At 44.4% G+C, this 25,083-nt stretch overlaps 1 protein-coding gene across 4 annotated transcripts in view; it reads left to right on the top strand.

The window, feature by feature from the left end:
• The window catches only part of LOC123750822 (organic cation transporter protein), a 233,852-nt gene that overhangs the window by 73,721 nt on the left and 135,048 nt on the right, over positions 1–25,083 (top strand). For 3 of the 4 annotated variants that reach the window (XM_069333457.1, XM_069333474.1, XM_069333467.1), the window contains exon 2: positions 24,332–24,778. In XM_069333457.1, the coding sequence (XP_069189558.1) occupies positions 24,526–24,778 (253 nt within the window). In that variant the 5' untranslated portion in view covers positions 24,332–24,525. Of the gene's footprint in view, positions 1–1,571; positions 1,783–24,331; positions 24,779–25,083 lie in introns of those variants that run through there. The other variant, XM_045732931.2, reaches the window with a different exon arrangement.

Below are 25,083 nucleotides of genomic sequence, written 5' to 3' on the forward strand. Positions count from 1 at the left end.
GACTCAAGTCCATTACATTCAGCGGTCAACCCCACAGACGCATTCATCAATTTTAACATGCTGTTCATTCAAAATGGGAATTTTCGCAAGTATAAATTAATATTATAATATATTAGCATATTGTGTATATATAGACATAGGATAGGTTAGGTTAGGTGTTTAGGTTCTGTTGGCGATTATTTGTATTTGTAGTACGTGGGTGAAGCATTTATAGCATTGTGATTCGAACAAAATTCGTCAGTGAAGCACTTGTTTCGGATATGTTCGAACGTTAGCAGTTGTGAGTCGTGTGTAAACCGCTTTTCATTCATAAACAGGGGGTTTGGCGGGTACATAGAATCACTTTTGGATGTTTGTTTGGAGGACGGGCTGCACAAGTGATGATGTTTCAACACTTCTGGAACAAGTGCTTCGCCGACGACATTTGTTCGAACCACACCGCTGTAAATGCTTCACCCACGTACTACAAATACAAATAATCGCCAACAGAACGTAAACACCTAACCTAACCAATGCCTAAATTATGTACAATACGCTAAACTTATGTTTGAGAAAAATCCAGTTTTGAATGAACAGCATGTTGAAATTGATCAATGCGTCTTTGGGATCGACCACTGGATGGAATGGACTTGGTGTGAGGACGAAATGCTTGCCAGTATCACCTGACATATCCTGGCCTTCACGTGGACGAAGTTCTTTAAAATTGGTACAGGTATTTTGTCAGAGTGGGCCAATAGGTGCGAGTATTATTGCTTATATTTCCTATTGTATCTTGGTCTTGACCAGGCAAGAACTGCAATCATTTACAGGGTTTTCTTCTTTCATCATGTCATTGGAATGTCAAATATAAGTTTCTCTCGCTTCCCCTTGCTCCACTGCCGCAAATTTTCAACACACGGCTGACACGATGTGATGTCCCAGATTTGTCCCGGTCTCTAAGTCTAACTTGAAGGATGAGTTGGGAACTCCAGCTTCCCAAAGTCACTAATAATCATAACATTAACAAAATGCGTCTAGATCATTCAAACACTTCCTTCTAGCAGCAGCTATTTTTTGGACGAGGTAGAGAGAGGTCATAATATAACCTGGACACCATACAACCAGGTGCATGGGTGACAGCTTCTTCCCCATTTTCTACCCTGATATTCTACCCTGAGACTGATGGATGGATGCCAACTACTAACCTCTCTCCACATAACTCTCCTACATACGTTTCGGGTGTGCATATTCGTACATATGACTATACTACAGCATGCCTGCCAGAGTTGAGTATACTGAAGAACACATACAAAATGCCATAGAACAAAAACTTGAAAAAAATGCCGTAAAACAAACTCTTGACGTGATAGGCAAAACCAATTTCATCTGTAACAATCAGCGCACTCAAATTAGTTAATAACTAGTGTCAGATCTTAGTCAGCAGAACAAAGTAAACAAATGTTGTCAGTGATACTCATATGAAAAAAACGTAAACATAATCTCGTCCCCTGACGCAGCAAAACTTAGTGCTTCACTCGTCGGGACGACTAACTGCCCGACACCCAATAACACGCTGTCTCTCACCCTGGCAAGGTAGTTGCTAATCTTATCGCTGTCTAGGTGCTGAGGGTGCTGTCTCGGTCAGACCACGTGTGTGCGGAAATGTCTGGCACGTGACGATAAAGGCGACACTGCTGAAGTCACAGACACAGGTGACAGTCCACAAAGGCCGGTGAAATAACCAGAAGCTGTGGACGGGCCACAGAACCGATGACAGGAGATAGTCAATACATTAACCAACAGGTGATGAGATTTATTCAAGTGGATTTGTGGATTTATTCATTTGATATATAACGGTAATGTGATTTCTGTGTGTATCTGGATCTCTGTCTTCATGAAACTGCTGCATGGTAATGGTATTTACTTCAAAATTGTACTGTGCTCTGTTATGCCCCACATGCAAGGTCTTGTCTTTTTTAATGTTATAAACTCTTTGTAGTAGTATTAGGGATCCATCTGTCTCAGGAGACTATGGAGTTGCACCCTGGAGTAGCCATTCCAGGGCGCAAAGCCAGGGTAGATCGATATGGAGGAGATGTTATCCAAGCAGCAGGTCCCCCCCCCCTCTTTGTAACGCCTCAGTATCATTTTCACTTGCTGCTTTGCCATAAATCTTAATGTCATCTGCAAATGTGATGATGTATCATCTAGGCCATTGATGTATGTGATAAGCAAAGGTCGCAGTTAGATTCATTCCCATTTATGACGTCCATTCCCTCGGTTTTAACAATTATATTGTCCATTATAGTACTGTACTTACCATTTATTTCTAGGGGTGCTTGGGGGTGGTGGTTGGCTGGCTAAGTAGGGGGAGCTAGGGGGGATGAAGGTGCAGGTCAAATATGGTGCAAGGAGACGGTGGTGGGTGGGACACACCCACACAAGGGGTGCTAGGGGATGGTTGTGCGGGGATAGGTGAGGTGCTAGCAGGCGGTGGTGGATGGAACAGGTGGGGAACAAAGGGGCGGTGGGGAGGAGACACTTGGGATGACAGGTGGGTGTTGTTGGAAAATCCGACACCATTTAATAATATCAATGCAATTGCAGATAATATTGCTGCGTTATATACACAAGTTACCCATAGAAAATGTAACTTGTAGTGGAACTTTCCGTCTATAGAAAACGGGATATCATTGCCACATACTATTATAAATTCACCACCTATTATGATGGGAATTATTCTTAAATACATTAATCTTTGGACTTTACCATCATAAAAACATCTCATTTGAATTAACTTAATTATCAGAATCAAAATAGAGTAAATGTGACCCCTTCTATCACTTTCTGATATCTGGACAAAGTAGGCCAGGCGTCAGTGGTGAGGGAGTGGTCAGTCATTGTTGTTAGACATGAGGCAGGGAGCAAATTCGGCTCCTGTTAATTTCTCTTGGACGAAGTGTTATGGAAACCAAAGGTCTGCCATCATCAACACGCTGTCAACAATCACAAGGGAAGTGTTCTGCCGAAACCCATTTATCTAATCATTTTTAACCATTAATGTTAGGTAGATATTTTGGGCAAACCGGTGAGAGCACAAATGATTGACTCAAAAAAGGTAATTAAGCCTTGGTCTTTATGATTCATTATACAGTGTTTTCTCTGATATAGCTGTCATATATTAGGATTCTGGCTTTATAGTTAGCGCCCTTTGACAGGTCAAGAAGAGGAAGCAAACTTTGTGTATCAGTTACTGGGTGATGGAAGCTGCCTCTCATGAGGAAATTTGGTGTCTACATCCTAGTTATATCTGGTGAACTAAGCCTGCTGTATAATAAGATAAGGAACCTCTTCAATGTATACTAATATATGTAGTTTAATACTGTAGTTTGATTGGCTGCATATATAAATTCAATATAAACCCCCCCCCCCCTAATGTGTAGTGGATCGATTTGTGAGATTATTGCAGAAATACAGTCCACTTATCATACAAATTGGTATCGAAATATATAAATTAACGTAAATATAAATTCTATATAAATTCATATAAATTAAATAAATATAAATCTCACAGGTCGGTTCCCACAGGTGTTAGGGGACGGTGGTGGGTGGACAGGTGAGGAAGTCGGGGACCGTGGGGGGGGGAGGGGGGGATGGAGGGGGGGGGGGAACAAGTGGTGTACTAGAGGACAGTGGTATTTACCTATCAGTACTTACCTATTAGTGACTACTGGGAAGTGAGGTCTGGCTCTTTATGCCCCGCATACGAGCCTTATTGTACCCGTTGCATTAAAGCTTAACTATTCTAACAAACACTATCTTTGTCGAACCTTTCCTTAAAGTTGTGAATGGAGGTGGCTTTCATAACTTCTTCTCTCAGTGCATTCCACTTGTTGACCACCCGTACAGGGTACTAGTGTTTCCTTGCATTACTTCGACTCATTTGGGACTCCAGCTACCACTTGTGTCCTCTTGCAACCCGTTCTCGCAAATTTAATAAGTCAATATTGACTTATTATATATGTGCATAGGTGACATACTTAACATAATAGATACCCTTAAAAAGATTCATAGAAAACACCGACCTTACCTAACCTTGTTAGTATCTTAAGATAAGCATCTTATTGCTTCGTAATTACAATTATTACCTAACCTATAATAGGTATAGGTTAAGTAATAATTGTAATTACGAAGCAATAAGATGCTTATCTTAAGATACTAACAAGGTTAGGTAAGGTCGGTGTTTTCTATGAATCTTCTTAAGGGTATCTATTATGTTTAGTATATCACCTATGCACGTAGTTAATAAGTCAATATTGACTTTACGAATTTGCGAGAACGGGTTGCCTCTTGTCCTACTTTCTCAACTTACAGAAGCTGTCCTTGTCCATCTTGTCTATTCCCTCTCAGTATCTTGTACGGTGTTATTATTTCTCCTCTATTTATTCTCTCCACCAAGGTTGTGACATCCAGTTCCTTCAGTCTATCTTCATAACTTGACCCCTCTAAGCTCTGGCACTAATCCCGTTACAAACCTCTGTACTTTTTCGATTTTTGCTTTAAGTTTCATAAGGTATGGATTCCAAGCAGGTGCTGCATATTCCAGTACTGGTCTGACTAAAGCTGTGTAGATTGCTTTGAACGCGTCCGGATTTAGCTTTCTAAACTACGTTCAAATGTTTGCCAGCGTCCCATATGATGCTGATGATACTCTGCCAGTGTGTCTGTCTCCGGTGTTAGGTATGGAATTATATTGACTCCCAAATCCGTTTCTCTCTCAGATTCCTGCAATCTCCTATTATTAATGGTGTAGACACCTTCTGGTCGTCTTTCTCCCATCCTTATCTTCATCCCCTTGCACTTTTTGGGATTGAACTCCAGCAACTATTTGCTTGTCCACTCCTGGAGTTTGTTAAGTTGTTAAGGTTATTCTCTAACATTCTGCAGTACTCCTCTGTTTTTACATGATTAATTATTTTGGCATTATCTGCCAACATTGACATGTACGAGCTCACTCCCTCGGGAGGTTCACTAACATAAATTAGGAACAGTAGTGACCCCAGAACCGATGCTTGGGGGACACCACATGTTGCATTTCTACAGCTGGTGACCTCGCCTCTGAGTGTGACTCTGTTTGCTGTCATTCAGGTATTCCCTTACCCAGTTTAGCATCTTCCCAGTTATCTCAACTTGATTCTTCATATTGTACATGAAAAATGTGAAGAGCAATTTCCTTAGGTTTAAATGTAGAGAGCAAATCCCTTAAACCTAAATGATAGAGCAAATCCATAAGGTTTTAATGAAACCTACCGGGGTGGAGTAGTCTTTATTAGGAAATGGTTGATAACTAAAACAAGGAGAGAGGATAACCCATCGGCAGTGAAACCTTTATTGGGAATAGTTATTGTCTTAAATGAGGAGAACAATACCCGGAGGTTAAAATGAGAAATTGTATTGAAATCCCTCGTGGGATTTCAGAATTGTGTTTACCCCTCCCACAAGGGTAATAGTCATAGAAGCAAATTATACTTCATTCTTTATCATATCTATTATCTTAACCTTTTTTATGTGATTAGTTATCACGTTCTCATCTGCATCTGTCAGCACCTTGTGAGGCTGTTACCAGCGCATTTAAGAACACATCATTAAGAGAGACAGTGACAGAGACAGATACCGAGATACCTTGCTCGCTATCAGGGTGTTAATTCCCTGTTATCCTTGAAGCACCTCTTCAATCTATAAGCGTAACAGTTTTATCTTATCCATCCCTCCTCCAGCTCCATCTTCCCATGTACTCTATGCTCCACATTCCCCATCCTCTCCCTGCTTCTGCACCACCGCAGGTAACGCTCACACTGCCCATCAATTGCTCCACAATCTCTATCCCCTCCATTCAACCCCGCTCATCACACCTTAACCCTAATGATCCCTCAACCCATCATAGGTTGGTTAATTCAACAACACTAAGCAATCAAACACTAAGACAAAAGAGATGTCATATCATATCTCTCATATCTTTCGTACTTAACGCATGCTAAACATTTTATCTTAATGTGTAGATTAAGTTGAATAAAAAAAATTATTCACCATTCCTTGCATTGCTTCGACTCATTTGGGACTCCAGCTACCACTTGTGTCCTCTTGTCCTACTTTCTCAACTTACAGAAGCTGTCCTTGTCCATCTTGTCTATTCCCTCTCAGTATCTTGTACGGTGTTATTATTTCTCCTCTATTTATTCTCTCCACCAAGGTTGTGACATCCAGTTCCTTCAGTCTATCTTCATAACTTGACCCCTCTAAGCTCTGGCACTAATCCCGTTACAAACCTCTGTACTTTTTCGATTTTTGCTTTATATTTCATAAGGTATGGATTCCAAGCAGGTGCTGCATATTCCAGTACTGGTCTGACTAAAGCTGTGTAGATTGCTTTGAACTCACCAGTCAGTGAGGAAGAGGATTACAATGCATGTTAGGCTTAACAGAGTAAAAAAAATGCAAATTACAGTTAAGTCAGGCACATGGAAGTAAGTGTGTGATGATATTGTCACATCATTATAAGTCAAGTCTTGCACGTCCATAGCAACATGAGAGAGTCATGTAGATCTCTCTTTAGCTAAGAGTAAAATGCATATATTTTTGTTCATAGATCTAAGTTGAACAAATTCTAACTAGAGTCTTTCTTCTCCATTGTAACTTAGCGAGTTTATTATTTTATTCAAGTATTCTTCAATATTTCTGCCCCAATTTTAAAACATTTATCTGCTTATCAAGAGATTATTCTGCTACATCCCCATATTTTGCTTTATCCTTACCATTCATTAGGATTAATCAAGAATCAAACTAAATAATTCATTATCCTTACACAAATTCTAGCCATTACAAAAAAAAAAAAAAAATTATTAGTTAAAACATTCGCTTTTTCTCTCTTGCTAACTTGTACTCTTTCACTATCATAAGCTCACTACTGAATAAACTCTCTTAGACTATTTCACATGCACAAAATATTATCCTTCTCTAGAGACAGTTACCTTTGCTCATTTATGTTACACACGCTACAACAACAAACTTGCTTATTCATATCCCTTTTTCTCAACCATACTCAGTCTCGTTACACAAATCACTATTTTATAATTTTTCTCAATTACCATCTCTCTTTTATTGAAACTCTAACACAAACTTGCACAATTATCAATAACTTACAAAATGCTCGCACTAAGTCGCTTTAATTTCATCCGTCTTATCCTTTTCCCCTAACCTAACTGAGTATTTAATTCTTAAATATTGTTCATATGTCCTCTATAAAACCTTGATTAACATTACACATAAATAATTTTCACAACAAAACTATTCCTTCTCTAATTCTCAAATCTTCCTAAATTCTTAATCTTTGTCAATTCACAACTTTCACCACGCCTTCTCCGAATAACAATACACCAACTCATCACACAATATCTCTACACAACTTTCTATTTCAAACACTTTCTGTACTTTACACCAAATAACTTTTTGTCGGCACAAACACAAATATTCAGAGAGTAATATTTTTTGCCAAGACTGCCTTTCACCCTCCTTTTAGGAATCTTAGTCAAGGAATTGTATTTTCCTCCTCCTGCATCACACATTTACATTCCAGTTCAAAACTTTTGCAAGATCTCAGATCAAACTTTACTCCTGCCTATATTATCCACTTTCATGCGCATCAGTAATGTTTCCCAGGAATCACTCAATGTTCGATATTTCTTGCTTGTTAAGTGGTAAACAGCCCTTCACATGAATTCTCCATCGTTCGATCTATTCCCTTGCATTACCTATCTAGATAAAAAAATCCCCCATCAGTTGTCACTAACGAACATGCGCTTGCACATTACACAATTACAAACATACAATTTACCCATTTCTCACTCTTATTAATACTCATCACAACTCAGTCATCTCAAATAACCTATCCTAGTCATTTTTCACATTTTACAACTTTACTCTCTACAATTCTGAATATCAATGCTCAATGCTCAATTTTCACATCAGGACTAATTCTTCCTCATGTGAGATTTTATAAATTTATGCTTCTCAGGAAGCATGCAATCGTGCTCATCGTTTTATCACCAACCTCACTATCACTTACACTCTAACACAGAGACACTTACCATTATAGTATCTTAATCATGTTATCATAATCTTGTACATTCATATCAATTTCACAACCTTTTACACTATCTCATCACACAAATCTTACTCTTTCTCAATTACTATATCGCTTCTACACAATTCACACTCACTCACTCACACAAGGGCGCCTGACAGCTGAGTGGACAGCGCTTCGGATACGTAGTCCTGAGGTTCTGGGTTCGATCCCTGGTGGAGGCGGAGGCAAATGGCCAAAATGTTTCTTTCACCCTGATGCTTCTGTTACCTAGCAGTAAATAGGTACCTGGGAGTTTGACAGCTGCTACGGGCTGCTTCCTGGGGATGTATAACTAAAAGGAGGCCTGGTCGAGGACTGGGCCGCAGGGATGCTAAGCCCCAAAATCATCTCAAGATGATCTCTGAAACATAAGAGTTGCTAAATTCTCATTCGCTTACTCAGTTCACAACATAACAGATGTATGTTGTGTTGTTGTAAACAACAGCACTGTAGTGTAGTGTAGTGTTATGTTGCTGTATTTTATTATATACCACATAAATACATTATCCAATGCCAATATTTCTTATGTCCACCTATTTTTATTTTTTTGGGTGGGGATGGGATTTTTTTTATTTTTTTTTTTATTTTTCTCATTTGTTTCTCATCTGATTTTGTTGTGGTTTCTTCATCTTGGAGAACAGATACCTCTCACTAAGGATGTGAAGTTGGAACAAAATTGGTAAACATGTAAATCAGCGACAGGTGGCACAACTTGTGACGTTTAATTTTTTGGAGTCGAGTTATTTACAGATTTCCAACTGTATTTTCCTTGTCTCTTTAGGTTGTTATGCTGAATGTGGGACCAGATGAAGGGCTTTATCATTATAAAGTATACTTATTTATTCCTAACCCATTATCCCTATCTCTATACAGTACTTTTTTTTTGGGGGGGGGGGTTACCTTGAGGTGCTTCCGGGGCTTAGCGTCCCCGCGGCCCGGTCGTCGACCAGGCCTCCTGGTTGCTGGACTGATCAACCAGGCTGTTGGACGCGGCTGCTCGCAGCCTGACGTATGAGTCACAGCCTGGTTGATTAGGTATCCTTTGGAGGAGCTTATCCAGTTCTCTCTTAAACACTGTGAGGGGATTGCCAGTTATGTCCCTTATGTGTAGTGGAAGCGTGTTGAACAGTCTCGGGCCTCTGATGTTGATAGGGTTCTCTCTCAGAGTACCTGTTGCACCTCTGCTTTTCAACGGGGGTATTCTGCACATCCTGCCATGTCTTCTGGTCTCATGTGATGTTATTTTGTGTGCAGGTTTGGGACCAGCCCCTCTAATATTTTCCACGTGTAAATTATTATGTATCTCTCCCGCCTGCGCTCAAGGGAGTACAAATTTTGGCTCTTTAGTCGGTCCCAATAGTTTAGGTGTTGTACTGAGTGGATTCTAGCAGTAAAGGATCTCTGCACGCTCTCCAGGTCAGCAATTTCTCCAGCTTTGAAAGGGGCTGTCATTGTGCAGCAGTACTCCACTCTAGGAGCACAAGCGTTTTGAAAAGTATCATCATCGGTATAGCATCTCTAGTGTGAAAAGTTTTTGTTATCCAACCTGTCATTTTTCTTGCAGTTGTGACGGCTACTTTATTGTGTTCTTTAAAGGTAAGGTCTTCCGACATGAGTACACCCAGATCCTTTACATTGCCTTTTCGTTCTATGTTATGATTTGCCTGAGTTTTGTACGTGGTTTCCGTTTTTATATTTTAATTTTTTCCATAGCGCATGAGCTGGAACTTATCTTCGTTAAACACCATATTATTTTCTGTAGCCCATAGAAAGACCTGATCTACATCTGACTGGAGGTTTGCCGTGTCCTCTATGTTGCCTACTCTCATGAAGATCTTAGTGTCATCTGCAAAGGATGATACAGTGCTATAGGTTGTGTTCTTGTCTATGTCCGATATGAGGATGAGAAAAAGTACTGGAGCAAGCACAGTACCCTGGGGGACTGAGCTCTTCACGGTTGATGGGCTGGATTTTATTTTGTTGACTATTACACATTGGGTTCTGTTGGTCAGGAAATTGTAAATCCCTCTGCCTATTTTTCCGGTAATTCCTTTTGAACGCATTTTATGTGCAATAACGCCATGGTCACATTTATCAAAAGCTTTTGTGAAATCTGTGTAAATTACATCAGCGTTTTGTTTGTCTTCCATAGCATCTAATGCCATATCATAGTGGTCCAGCAACTGCGACAGGCAAGAGCGCCCTGTTCTGAAACCATGTTGTCCGGGGTTATGGAGATGCTGTGATTCCATGTATTTTGTGATCTTACTTCTTAGCACTCAAAATTTTTTATAATGTGTGATGTTAATGCTATCGGTCTTTAATTTTTTGCCTCTGCCTTATTTCCTCCTTTATGAAGTGGTGCTATCTCTACTGTTTTTAGTATGTCAGGGATAACGCCAGTATCTAGGCTTTGTCTCCACAGAATGTGGAGGGCCTGCGATAGTGTTTTTTTTACATTTCTTGATGAATATGGAGTTCCAAGAATCCGGACCTGGTGCAGAGTGCATAGGCATACTGTTTATGGCTTCTTCAAAATCAAGTGGGGATAGGGTGACGTCTGATATATGATTTGATGCTGGTATCATATCCATGAAAAATTCATTTGGGTTATCAATCTTTAGTGCGTTTATTGGCTCACTGAAAACAGAGTCGTACTGCTTCCTCAGTAGCTCGCTCATTTCTTTGTTGTCATCGGTGAAAGTTCCATCTCCCTTTCGCAGGGGCCCGATACTAGATGTGGTTTTTGATCTTGATTTTGCATGGGAGAAAAAATATTTCGGATTTCTCTCTATTTGACTGATGGCCTTTTGCTCTCTTTGCCTCTCCTGGGTTTTATATGATTCTTGTAGCTTGCGTTCAATTGTTTCTATTTCTCTACCTAACCTTCTTCGCCGTTCTTGAGATAGGGTGCGACACTCAAGTTGTTCCGCGATTCGTTTTCTTCGCCTATATAGGGAACGACGTTCCCGTTCCAATCTGCATCTCTTCCTCTTTTTTTTCTTAGGGGTATGCGGTTTGAACATATTTCTAGTGCTACGGAGCTTATTTTTCCAGGCACTGGTTCAGGTTTGCATTTTCTAGCTGTTCTTCCCAGTTTATTTCTGTGAAGTCCTGGTTTATTTGCTCCCAGTTTATCTGTTTATTATTGAAGTTGAATTTGCTGAAATCTCCTCCACCGGGAATCTGGACTGGTTTTGAAGGTCTACTCCCCATGGTTGTCATAACTTCAATTAAGTTGTGATCTGAGTAACAGGTATTTGTAATTATTATGTTCCTGATCAATTCATCATTATTAGTGAAAATGAGGTCCAGCGTGTTCTCCTTCCTAGTTGGTTCTACTATTTGCTGGTTTAAGGCAAACCTGTCGCACATCCGTAGCAGGTCATTTGCATGTGCCTGTTCATTTAGGCTACTTCTTGGTATTCTTTCTGATATTACTGTATTAGCCAGGTGCTTCCATTTCAGGTGTCGTAGGTTGAAGTCCCCAAGCTGGATGATGTTCGGAGCTGGATTTGTGAGGTTTTCCAAGCAGTGTTCTATTTTCATTAGTTGGTCTTTAAACTGCTGAGGGTTTGCCTCCGGTGACTTATATACAAGGACAATAACTACATTTAGAATCTCTATTTTGATTATCAGCACTTCCACCATATCATTTGATATGGGGGTGGGGGGGATTATTTTTCCTTGACTTTATTTCAGCACATATTGACCTACAACTTTCACATATTCGAGTACGAATGCCAAACAATATTTATTAAAACTTACAAGATATGTCATACATTCGAACTACTATATTCATTGTCAATAACTTTATGTTAATTTTCCGTATGAACAAGATTTTCAATTTTGGGACAAGATACTAAATTCCGTTTCCGAGTGATTCTCACCGTGTTTACATATTGTGTGCAAAGGTCCTAGATCTAAGGTGTCATGGAAAGCGTTTCGTCATAAACCCATAACTTTGGGAGTTATACATTTTTTGCGACTAAATTTGGTGCATATTTTGAAGGCCACATTTACTATTATATTTCTTTATGAAAATGAACGTTATTTACCATTTCGTGGCCATAATGAATTAAATACAAAAGTATGAAACATTACATTTTTTATCTTAATATGAAACTGTGAAATTTAAAAAAAAAAATAATAATTGTTTATTTTTCTTTCCTGTTTATGTTATGATTTTGATCCATTAGAAAGATTGGAGCATTTGCCATGAAGATTATGCACACAGAATTTTAGTGTTTGAGGAAGGTTGATAAATTGTGCATCCAGCTTTTTAAATCAGTAGTGAGCAAATCCCTTAGAGTTTATTTAGAAGTAGTGGGCAAAGCCCATAGAGATTACTACTCCCTTAGGTTATTGATAAGTCTATCTCCATTCAACCCGTTCTCGCACTTGCTTATAGTCAATATCTTGTTTAATAAGTGCATATGTGACATATTAATTCATTGTGAATATTTGAGTTTACCTTGAAAAGATGAATAGAAAACCACAACCTAATCTAACCTTCTTAGTATGTTAAAATATTACAATTATTACTGAACCTATACCTATATTGATATTACAGTTTTATAAAATTAATAAAACAACATTAAAATATTTAAATAAATTGTAAAGTAACGCAGGATATTGTAAAATTTTGTATAAAATCTATATTGTTTAATAAAACTGAGAGAAAAAATTAGTGTCTTGAAAAAAATATGCCTTGGACTATGTCACATATGTACTGATTTATAAGCGAAATAGTGACTATAAGCAATAAGTCATATATGTGCTGTCTTGTGCGAAAGCAGGTTGCTCCATTTTAGCCTTTTGACTCTCGATGCAGATATGTTAACATATTTCTCATATGATAAGAGATCTCAACTTAACATCTCCGAGTAAATTTTAATCATCCAGCACTTTGCTTCTAAGAACACATTAATGAAAATTTTAGCTAAGAGCCTTTTCACAATATTATGTATGTACACATAGTTCAACCAATTATGTTTCCTCAGCGTATGTTTTCTATGAGAAGCATTATTCACTACATCTTCCATATATCAGATGATGATAATTGTTGGGCATTTTGAGGAAGTATTTCATTGACGTATTGTTAATTCAAAGTTTTGGTTTTGCTATTCATAACTAACCTATGCTCTCTTCCTAACCTCCCAATAATATCTATATTTTCTTCAAAGAACATATGTTCCCACCTAACATTGCAATAATTTCACTAATAAGTTTATCATTTCTTACACTCCAACTCAACTCTCATATGCAAAGCTATGTTTCGAGCCAGTGTTAATCATGCTTCTTTTTTATCTTCTTACTCATTGACACCAGAGTACATCACCTATTGAATGTTAGTGATTAGAGTTGCCTAAATATTTGAAGCCACATTCTGTTTTTCTATGCATAGCAAACGCATTACAATATCTTGCAACTGCATTTCATCTTCTTTTGCAACATGACTCCTTACACGATTATACCTCTGCAATTGATCTGCAACACTGCTACCCTGGAAACACAAACCGAAACTGTCTCAATTTTCCGCTTGTTACAACTTGTAATAAAGTTGTTACATCTTGGCTTAACGTGTTTATGACGTATTAGAACGTTGTTACAACTTGCTATATTGGTTGTTATAATTGGTTAGGAGGGGTTAAACTTGTTCGAACGTTGTACCAACGTCGTAATTTCGCTGTGTGTTTGCCGGGTACCCAGAAAATAAATAAATGGGGCTGGATCAGACTTGGCCAGGTCTGGGCTCGGGGGCAGTCCGGTTCCCGGTCTGACCTCGAGGTCCGGCCCAATTTGTTTATAGTTGGATCTGAGATCTTGCGAAAGTTTTGAACTGTGATGTAAATGTGTGATGCAGGAGGAGAAATATCCAATACCTTGACTAAGATTATTAAGAGGAAGGTGAAAGATAGTCTTGGCAAGAAATATTAAATGATGAATATTTGTGTTTGTGCCGTTTGTGCAGAAAAAAAAGATATGTGTTGTAAAGTATAGAAAGAGTTTCACATAGAAAGTTGTGTAGAGATATAGTGTGATGAGTTGGTGTATTGTTATTCGGAGAAGGAGAGTTGAAAGTTGTGAATTTACGAAGACTAAAAATTTAAGAAGCTTTTGCGAATTTGAGAAGGAATAGTTTTGTTGTGAAAATTATTTATGGTTAATGTTAATCAAGGTTTTATAGAGGACAGATGAATATGATTTACAAGGGAAATACACAGTTAGGTTAGGAGAAAAGGATATGATGGGATGAAATGAAAGTGAATTAGTACCCAAGCATTGTGTAAGTTAATGATAATTGTGCAAGATTGTGTTAATTAGAGTTTGAATAGAAGAGAGATAGTAATTGAGAAAAGTGTAGGATAGTGATTTGTTTAACAACACTGAGTATGGTTGAGAAAAAGGGTATGAATAAGCAAGTTTGTCGTTGTAGCGTGTGTAACAGAAATGTGTAATGGTAACTGCATTCAGAGAAGGATAATATTTTGTGCAAGTAAAATTGTGTAAGAGTTTATTCATTAGTGTTCACTTTCACTCTCTCTCTCTCTCTCTCTCTCTCTCTCTCTCTCTCTCTCTCTCTCTCTCTCTCTCTCTCTCTCTCTTTCTCTCTCTCTCTCTCTCTCTCTCTCTCTCTCTCTCTCTCTCTCTCTCTCTCTCTCTCTCTCTCTCTCTCTCTCTCTCTCTCTCTCTCTCTCTCTCTCTCTCTCTCTCTCTCTCTCTCTCTCTCTCTCTCTCTCTCTCTCTCTCTCTCTCTCTCTCTGACTCTTAATCACCTGTTTCTAATGCCCTGGTAACATCCTCACAAGGTACTGATAGAGGCAGATGGAGAGGGTGATTTTATTTTAGACCATGTTTTATCGCAGAAACGAAAATATTTACTCTTATGGCCTCAGGTAGCGGGGTATCTGGGTACTTTATTTACACACTGTGTATGTGGCGATCGTGCCTCTTCCTATATGATCCCACCCCTGAGTCATTGGTTAGTTATTCAGAACTGGCGGTAACTGACAATAATAATCATTGGTTAACAAAAAGAGGGTAAAGAACAGAAAAGACGAACCATCACCAATTGAACCTATTAAATAAATATATATATTCATGTACATATATACACAATGCTAGTGTCACTTTCGCACAGAACACTTGATAATATCAACAATCTTCTTTTCCCAGCGAGTCCACTCTGTCTTCTATGATTCTCATGCCGGCGAGTTTACTGTACACAAACATGGGCCAGTCCCGCACTGTACGGTTACGGTGCCCAAAATACCACGTCTTCTCTCCAGCAACACTGGCAGGGGTCTCCAGCAACACTGGCAGGGGTCTCCAGCAACACTGGCAGGGGTCTCCAGCAACACTGGCAGGGGCCACCAGCAACACTGGCAGGGGTCTCCAGCAACACTGGCAGGGGTCTAAAGCAACACACTGGCAGGGGTATCCAGCAACACTCTGGCAGGGGTCTACAGCAACACACTGGCAAAGGTCTCCAGCAACACTCTGGCAGGGGACTACAGCAACACTGGCAGGGGACTACAGCAACACTCTGGCAGGGGTCTACTGCAACACTGGCAGGGGTCTCCAGCAACACTCTGGCAGGGGACTACAGCAACACACTGGCAGGGGTCTCCAGCAACACTTTGGCAGGGGTCTACAGCAACACTGGCAGGGGTCTCCAGCAACACTGGCAGGGGTCTACAGCAACACTGGCAGGGGTCTACAGCAACATTGGCAGGGGTCTCCAGCAACACTCTGGCAGGGGTCTCCAGTAACACACTGGCAGGAGTCTCCAGCAACACACTGGCAGGGGTCTCCAGCAACACTCTGGCAGGGGTCTCCAGTAATACACTGGCAGGGGTCTCCAGTAACACACTGGCAGAAGTCTCCAGCAACACACTGGCAGAAGTCTCCAGCAACACTCTGGCAGGGGTCTTCAGCAACACTGGCAAGGGCTCCAGCAACACTCTGGCAGGGGTCTACAGCAACACACCGGCAGGGGTCTTCAGCAACACACTGGCAGGGGTCTACAGCAACACTTGCAGGGGTCTCCAGTAACACATTGAAAGGGGTCTCCAGCAACACACTGGCAGGGGTCTCCAGTAACAAACTGGCAGGGGTCTCCAGCAACACGCTAACAAGGGTCTCCAGCAACACGCTGGCAAGGGTCTCCAGCAACACACTGTCAGGGGTCTACAGCAACACTGGCAGGGGTCTCCAGCAACACTGGCAGGGGTTTCCAGCAATACTGGCAGGGGTCTCCAGCAACACGCTGGCAGGGGTCTCCAGCAACACTGGCAGGGGTCTCCAGCAACACTGGCAGGGGTTTCCAGCAACACTGGCAGGGGTCTCCAGCAACGCTGGCAGAGGTCTCCAGCAATACTGGCAGGGGTCTCCAGCAACACTGGCAAAGGTCTCCAGCAACACACTGGCAAGGGTCTCCAGCAACACTGGCAGAGGTCTCCAGCAACACACTGGCAGGGGTCTCCAGCAACACTGGCAGGGGTCTCCAGCAACACGCTGGCAGGGGTCTACAGCAACACTGGCAGGGGTCTCCAGCAACACTGGCAGGGGTTTCCAGCAACACTGGCAGGGGTCTCCAGCAACACGCTGGCAGGGGTCTCCAGCAACACTGGCAGGGGTCTCCAGGAACACTGGCAGGGGTTTCCAGCAACACACTGGAGTTTAACGTTTAATAAACTCCTCGTCGACCAGGACTTGAGACCACACATCCCCAGCTCAATTCCACAGCTGGTACGTCTGCACACTTCTCTTCTCTTCGAGATATATCACTAGGGGTTCCCTTCTGACGGGAGCTCAACGAGCGCGGCATTCCCCCTGCGATGTCTGGCCTCAAGTGAGGTCAAAGCCCTACAAAAACGAGCCTCACGCCTCCAGCAAAATGTCCACATCTCCTAGCCAGTCATTTATCTATTTCCTTACTTACTGCCCATAATCTTAAACTGTTCATTGAATCCAACAAACTATTTTACAATATGTTATCACCTCTATATTTCCTACACCTTCCGGTTAGGTCAGGCTTGCTGAATAACTCTCAAGGAGGAGACTCGTTTTTCCTGTAGGCTGAGATCATAACACAGGGGTATACAGCAACACACTGGAAGAGGTCTCCAGCAATACACTGGCAGAGGGTCTTAAGCAACACACTGGCATGGGGTCTCCAGCAACACTCTCAGGGGTCTCCAGCAACACTGGTAGGGGTTTCCAGCAACACACTGGCAGGGGTATCCAGCAACACACTGGCAGGGGTCTCCAGCAACACACTGGCAGAGGTCTCCAGCAACACACTGGTAGAGGGTCTTAAGCAACACGCTGGCAGGGGTCTCCAGCAACACTGGCAGAGGTCTCCAGCGACACACTGGCAGGGGTCTCCAGCAACACACTGGCAGGGGTCTTCAGCAACACACTGGCAGGGGTCTCCAGCAACACACTGGCAGGGGTCTCCAGCAACACACTGGCAGTGGTCTCCAGCAACACACTGGCAGAGGTCTCCAGCATCTCACAGACAGGGGTTTCCAGCAACACTGGCAGAGGTCTCCAGCGACACACTGGCAGGGGTGTCCAGCAACACACTGGCAGGGGTCTCCTGCAACACACTGGCAGGGGTCTCCAGCAACACACTAGCAGGGGTCTCCAGCAACACACTGGCAGGGGTCTCGAGCAACACACTGGTAGGGGTCTCCAGCAACACACTGACAGGGGTTTCCAGCAAAACATTGGCAGGTGTCTCCAGCAACACACTAGCAGAGATCTCCAGCAACACACTAGCAGGGGTCTCCAGCAACACACTGGCAGAGGTCTCCAGCAACACACTGGTAGGGGTCTCCAGCAACATACTGGCAGGGGTCTCAAGCAACACACTGACAGAGGTCTCCATCAACACACTGGCAAGGGTCTCCAGCAACACACTGGCAGGGGTCTCCAGCAACACGCTGGCAGGGGTCTCCAGCAACACTGGCAGAGGTATCCAGCAACACACTGGCAGGGGTCTCCAGCAACACACTGGCAGGGGTCTCCAGCAACTCACTGGCAGGAGTCTCCAGCAACACACTGGCAGGGGTCTCCAGCAACACACTGACAGGGGGTCTCCAGCAACACGCTGGCAGGGGTCTCCAGGAACAATGGCAGGGGTGTCCAGCAACACACTGGCAGGGGTCTCCAGCAACACACTAGCAGGGGTCTCCAGCAACACACTAGCAGGGGTCTCCAGCAACACACTAGCAGGGGTCTCCAGCAACACACTGGCAGTGGTCTCCAGCAACACACTGGCAGAGGTCTCCAGCATCTCACTGGCAGGGGTTTCCAGCAACACTGGCAGAGGTCTCCAGCGACACACTGGCAGGGGTGTCCAGCAACACACTGGCAGGGGTCTCCAGCAACACACTGGCAGGGGTCTCCAGCAACACGCTGGCAGAGGTCTCCAGAAACACACTAGCAGGGGTCTCCAGAATCACACTGGGAGGGGTCTCCAGCAACTCGCTGGCAGGGGTCTCCAGCAACACTGGCAGAGGTCTCCAGCAACACACTAGCAGGGGTCTCCAGCAACACACTGGCAGGGGTCTCGAGCAACACACTGGTAGGGGTCTCCAGCAACACACTGGCAGGGGTTTCCAGCAAAACATTGGCAGGTGTCTCCAGCAACACACTAGCAGAGATCTCCAGCAACACACTAGCAGGGGTCTCCAGCAACACACTGGCAGAGGTCTCCAGCAACACACTGGTAGGGGTCTCCAGCAACATACTGGCAGGGGTCTCAAGCAACACACTGACAGAGGTCTCCATCAACACACTGGCAAGGGTCTCCAGCAACACACTGGCAGGGGTCTCCAGCAACACGCTGGCAGGGGTCTCCAGCAACACTGGCAGAGGTATCCAGCAACACACTGGCAGGGGTCTCCAGCAACACACTGGCAGGGGTCTCCAGCAACTCACTGGCAGGAGTCTCCAGCAACACACTGGCAGGGGTCTCCAGCAACACACTGACAGGGGGTCTCCAGCAACACGCTGGCAGGGGTCTCCAGGAACAATGGCAGGGGTGTCTAGCAACACACTGGCAGGGGTCTCCAGCAACACACTAGCAGGGGTCTCCAGCAACACACTAGCAGGGGTCTCCAGCAACACACTAGCAGGGGTCTCCAGCAACACACTGGCAGTGGTCTCCAGCAACACACTGGCAGAGGTCTCCAGCATCTCACTGGCAGGGGTTTCCAGCAACACTGGCAGAGGTCTCCAGCGACACACTGGCAGGGGTGTCCAGCAACACACTGGCAGGGGTCTCCAGCAACACACTGGCAGGGGTCTCCAGCAACACGCTGGCAGAGGTCTCCAGAAACACACTAGCAGGGGTCTCCAGAATCACACTGGGAGGGGTCTCCAGCAACTCGCTGGCAGGGGTCTCCAGCAACACTGGCAGAGGTCTCCAGCAACACACTGCCAAGGGTCTAAAGCAACACACTGGCAGGGGTCTCCAGCAACACTGGCAGAGGTCTCCAGGAACACACTGGCAGGGATCTCCAGCAACACACTGGCAGGGGTCTCCAGCAACACTGGCAGGGGTCTCCAGGAACACACTGGCAGGGATCTCCAGCAACACTGGCAGGGGTCTCCAGCAACACGCTGGCAGGGGTCTCCAGCAACACGCTGGCAGGGATATCCAGCAACACTGGTAGAGGTCTCCAGCAACACGCTGGCAGGGGTCTCCAGCAACACAGGCACTGGTCTCCAGAAACACACAGGCAGTGGTCTACCGCAGCACACTGGCAGGGGTCTTCAGCAACACACTGGTAGTGGTTTCCAGCAACACACTTGCAGAGGTCTCCAGCAACACACTGGCAGAAGTCTCCAGCAAAACACTGGCAGAGGTCTCCAGCAACACATTGGCAGGGGTCACCAGCAACACACTGGCAGAGGTCTCTAGGAACACATTGGCAGGGGTCTCCAGCAACACACTTACAAGGGTCTCCAGCAAGACACTTGCAGGGGTCTCCAGCAACACACTGGCAGGGGTCTCCAACAACACGCTGGTAGAGGTCTCCAGCAGCACATTGGCAGGGGTCTCCAGCAACACACTGGCAGGGGTCTACAGCAACACACTGGCAGGGGTCACCAGCAACACACTGGCAGAGGTCTTCAGTAACACACTGGCAGAGGCCTCCAGCAACACACTGGCAGAGGTCTCCAGCAATACGCTGGGCAGTACTCCACACAGGCTTACAACAAACCTTAACAGACTGCCGGTATTTCCTTCTTCTCTTCAGCTACACACTGGCTGAGGTCTTCAGCTACACACTGGCTGAGGTCTCAGTCACGTACTAGTCCTGTACTTTATTGTCTCCAGGGGAATAAGGTTCTTAATTATGTCAATGAGAATTCAAAATATAGAAAAGCAACCTAGTGGATATATGACACAGATGTATATTTATAAAACACACATGACATAACATAACATAATTCATTTCTTATACATCAATGCATTCAGAAGGAATACAACATTGTATCTTCTCTCCCAATCGGGCTCTGGGTCCCCATATATCTCTTAGTCTAATACTGGAATTGTGCACTCCAGCACTACCTCTGTCAGCCTGTGACACATATAAATCCCTAGGAAATCTGGACACAGAAACTGCTCAGTTGGCACTCCGTGTACTCTTCCTTGCAACCCTGTTAATACAACACTGTGGCTTATCTTATGATTCAGCCGGAGAAATCCCTCAGAAAACAAGGACCGGTCAGTCAGCTGGTGCTCTACGTCAGGTCAATATGCTGTCCGTCGCTATCCTGTCACTCGCCCCTTATACACTATCCTTCAACATTCTCAATCCAACCCAATTCTCACTCCATTTACCATATTCCCCTCGCAGGTTTTTTCGTTGAGTCCACTTTTCCTTCACATAATATTGAAGGCAGGAAAGGTGCTAGGGGACGGTGACAAGGGACGGGAAAGGTGCTAGGGGACGGTGGCAGGAAAGGTGCTAGGGGACGGTGGCAGGAAAGGTGCTATTGGACGGTAGCAGGAAAGGTGCTATTGGACGGTGGCAGGAAAGGTGCTATTGGACGGTGGCAGGAAAGGTGCTATTGGACGGTGGAAGGAAAGGTGCTAGGGGACGGTGACAAGGGACAGGAAAGGTGCTATGGGATGGTGGCAAGGGACAGGAAAGGTGCTAGGGGACGGTGGCAGGAAAGATGCTAGGGGACGGTGGCAGGAAAGGTGCTAGGGGACGGTGGCAGGAAAGGTGCTAGGGGACGGTGGCAAGGGACAGGAAAGGTGCTAGGGGATGGTGGCAAGGGACAGGAAAGGTGCTAGGGGACGGTGGTAGGAAAGGTGCTAGGGGACGGTGGCAGGAAAGGTGCTAGGGGACGGTGGCAGGAAAGGTGCTAGGGGACGGTGGCAGGAAAGATGCTAGGGGACGATAACAGGAAAGGTGCTAGGGGACGGTGGCAAGGGACAGGAAAGGTGCTAGGGGACGGTGGCAAGGGACAGGAAAGGTGCTAGGGGACGGTGGCAAGGGACAGGAAAGGTGCTAGGGGACGGTGGCAGGAAAGGTGCTAGGGGACGATGGCAGGAAAGGTGTTAGGGGACGGTGGCAGGGGGGACAGAAAACGTGCTAGGGGACGGTGCCACTATAATATACAAAGGACACACCCTGAGACGCCATCTGACGACCGGATAACAAATAGCTTTGCCTAATGAACATTGTCCGACATAACCACTCCTCAAGTTCACTCTCTTCATAATTCCCTTACCACCTTTAGTTCAAGACCTTCATAACAGACATTCAAAAGTATTAGTTTGAATATAGTAATATGGGAGAAGTTTCGATGCTGCCTTGAGGTCTCCTTCTTCATCATCCAGCAATAATGTCCCGCCTGGTGCACGGTTCTCTGGGAAAATAAGGAAGTTGATAGAATGTTGATGTTTTGTCCTCAGGGCGGGGAAGGTTGTCCCCCGCTGGCCTGGCTGTCTGGTGCTAGAGGCAGGCGGGAGTCTGGTGGGCTCTTGACATGTGTCCGTCTTCGGAACACGCCTGGCGTCTGGCTACATCTACAGTGACCGTCACTGGAAGATGTCCAGCGTTTTGCCCAACTGGACTAGAGCTTTTTAGTCTTAGGTAATGGTAGCTTTGTGATTCTGCCATTAAGCTACGAATTTTGTTGAAATCCCCAAAGTTCAAAATACACATAATGTTTATATCTCGTGTGGCCTCAGGTTGTAAACAAAGGGTTCCAGTTAGTCCTGTGAGCGAAGCGTCTGACAGTCGCCGGCCAGGGTGGCGTCTGGGGGTCGACGCCGGCCAGGGTGGCGTCTGGGGGGTCGACGCCGGCCAGGGTGGCTTCTGGGGGTCGACGCCGGCCAGGGTGGCGTCTGGGGGGTCGACGCCGGCCAGGGTGGCTTCTGGGGGTCGACGCCGGCCAGGGTGGCGTCTGGGGGGTCGACGCCGGCCAGGGTGGCTTCTGGGGGTCGACGCCGGCCAGGGTGGCTTTTGGGGGTCGACGCCGGCCAGGGTGGCGTCTGGGGGTCGACGCCGGCCAGGGTGGCTTCTGGGGGTCGACGCCGGCCAGGGTGGCGTCTGGGGGTCGACGCCGGCCAGGGTGGCGTCTGGGGGTTGACGCCGGCCAGGGTGGCGTCTGGGGGTCGACGCCGGCCAGGGTGGCGTCTGGGGGTTGACGCCGGCCAGGGTGGCGTCTGGGGGTCGACGCCGGCCAGGGTGGCGTCTGGGGGTTGACGCCGAAAATATGGATTATTTTTTACCTGCTGCAGAGGAAAGTTGATTCCACCGACGCTCTGTAGATAGCTGCGTGGCTTAGCATTATTCTTCAACGAGGCGATGGCAGTGCAAATACGGTCGCTGTTCCGTTCTTTATCAACGACACAGACAGATTATTAAACTTAACAATAAGGTGGATATACACACATATACTACACTTTTCAGCATGATTTTTATTATTGAAAGCAGCCTGGCAGACGTGCTTTGGTTTAATGCCCGAGACTCTTTTCTCGTTTCTGAAATAAGTTTATTTAACAAATTTCAAAGCATATGAACTGAAGCCAAGAAGACAAAACCCTTAAAATTGGATTGGCTTTTTAAACATCATTAGTCAAATGTATACCACAGAAGGTGGGAGCATCTTAGTAGTCTCCGTGGTGTAGTGGTTTACAGTCTGCGTGGTGTAGTGGTAAGACACTCGCCTGGCGTTCCGCGAGCGCTGTCATGGGTTCGTATCCTGGCCGGGGAGGATTTACTGGGCGCAAATACTTAACTGTAGCCTCTGTTTAACGCAACAGTAAAATGTGTACTTGGATGAAAAAACGATTCTTCGCGGCAGGGGATCGTATTCCAGGGACCTGCCCGAAACGCTACGCGTACTAGTGGCTGTACAAGAATGTAACATCTCTTGTATATATCTCAAAAAAAAAAAAAAGTAGACATTTATGCTCTATGTTACAATAATATTTACTCTGCCTTGTATACATTCAAGACAATCACCCCATCTTTCTTTCCTCACGTGACTTGCATATTATAACATTTTCGTAGCAGTTAAATATCGTTGTTCAGGTGATGAAGTCCACTGAGCAAATGCAATTTTTTTGCCAAGAGTTGCCTCGACCTTCATCCTTGTTCCTGAGTTGATTGTACACCATGTACATCCTGTTCACATTGTGATTGTACACCCTGCACCCCTCATGATTGTACACCCTGTACACATCATGACTGTACACCCTGTACACATCATGACTGCACACCCTGTACATCTAATGATTGTACACCCTGTTCATCTCATAATTGTACACCTTGTACACATGATTGTACACCTCATAATTAAACGCCTTGTACATATCATGATTGTACATCCTGTTCACCTCATAATTGTACACCTTGTACATATCATGACTGTACACCTCATGATTGTGCACCCTGTACATCTGACGATTATATACCATGCACATCTAATGATTGTACACCCCTGTATACCTCAGGATTAATTACTAAAATCAAACCATGAAAGGAACTAACGAGAGTAAATAGTTTGTTGTGTACTCTATGTAACAATCACGCACACACAACCTTAATACTTCAAGGTGTACATGAGAGTCATTGACAGTCGCACTCCATTAAAATGACCCTGACTAATCGCCCTCGTTTACCACAGGTTTTCTTCACTATAAACACGGGAAGAAACGCAACACGAGTGAGGAAGCCAGACACAAAATGACAAGAAATTGAAGGTGCAACTAACTCTTAAGCAAAGTCATACAGTTATAAAATACATGCTAAAGAATTATTATAAATAATTGTCAACATTGGGACACTTCTGAGCTCGCTGGAGACTTTAGATACTTCAGGATGTCGGGAGAGAAAGATGCAACTGAAGCTGCCACGAACGAGATGAACGGAGCAGTAAAGGAGATGATGATGACCTTGAAGACGATACAGACAGAGGAGGAAGGTAAGGCAGGCGAGAAGGTCACACCGTGCAGCAGTGAGGCCTTCCAGACCCTCCTGGGGAAGGTGGGAGACTACGGCAGGTGGCAATGGCGAATATTTTTCATCACATCTTTCTGCGGCCTCTTCAACGCCTTCCACAACCTGGCTGCCGGTGAGTTACTTGTTGCGTTTTTTCTTCTGTCCTCAGATTTTATCTTCCGTGTTTACATTTCGATATTTTAGCATGTCCAAGTGATATTCCATAAATTCTACTTCTGTTACCTAGGCTAAGAACCCAACATTTGTCAGCTTAAAACTGCATAGGCCAATCATTTGTCATGTATATATATAATGTCGGTACCACCTCTTGTTGCGCTTGTAGGGACCCTCGGCCTCGAAGAAGAGGATATGTAGCATCCAGGGGAGCATGAGAGCAAGAAAATAAATAATCAATACAGAATATGCAGTCATATTTAT

This window comes from Procambarus clarkii, chromosome 4, assembly GCF_040958095.1.
Source record: "Procambarus clarkii isolate CNS0578487 chromosome 4, FALCON_Pclarkii_2.0, whole genome shotgun sequence".
NCBI classification, from domain to species: domain Eukaryota; kingdom Metazoa; phylum Arthropoda; class Malacostraca; order Decapoda; family Cambaridae; genus Procambarus; species Procambarus clarkii.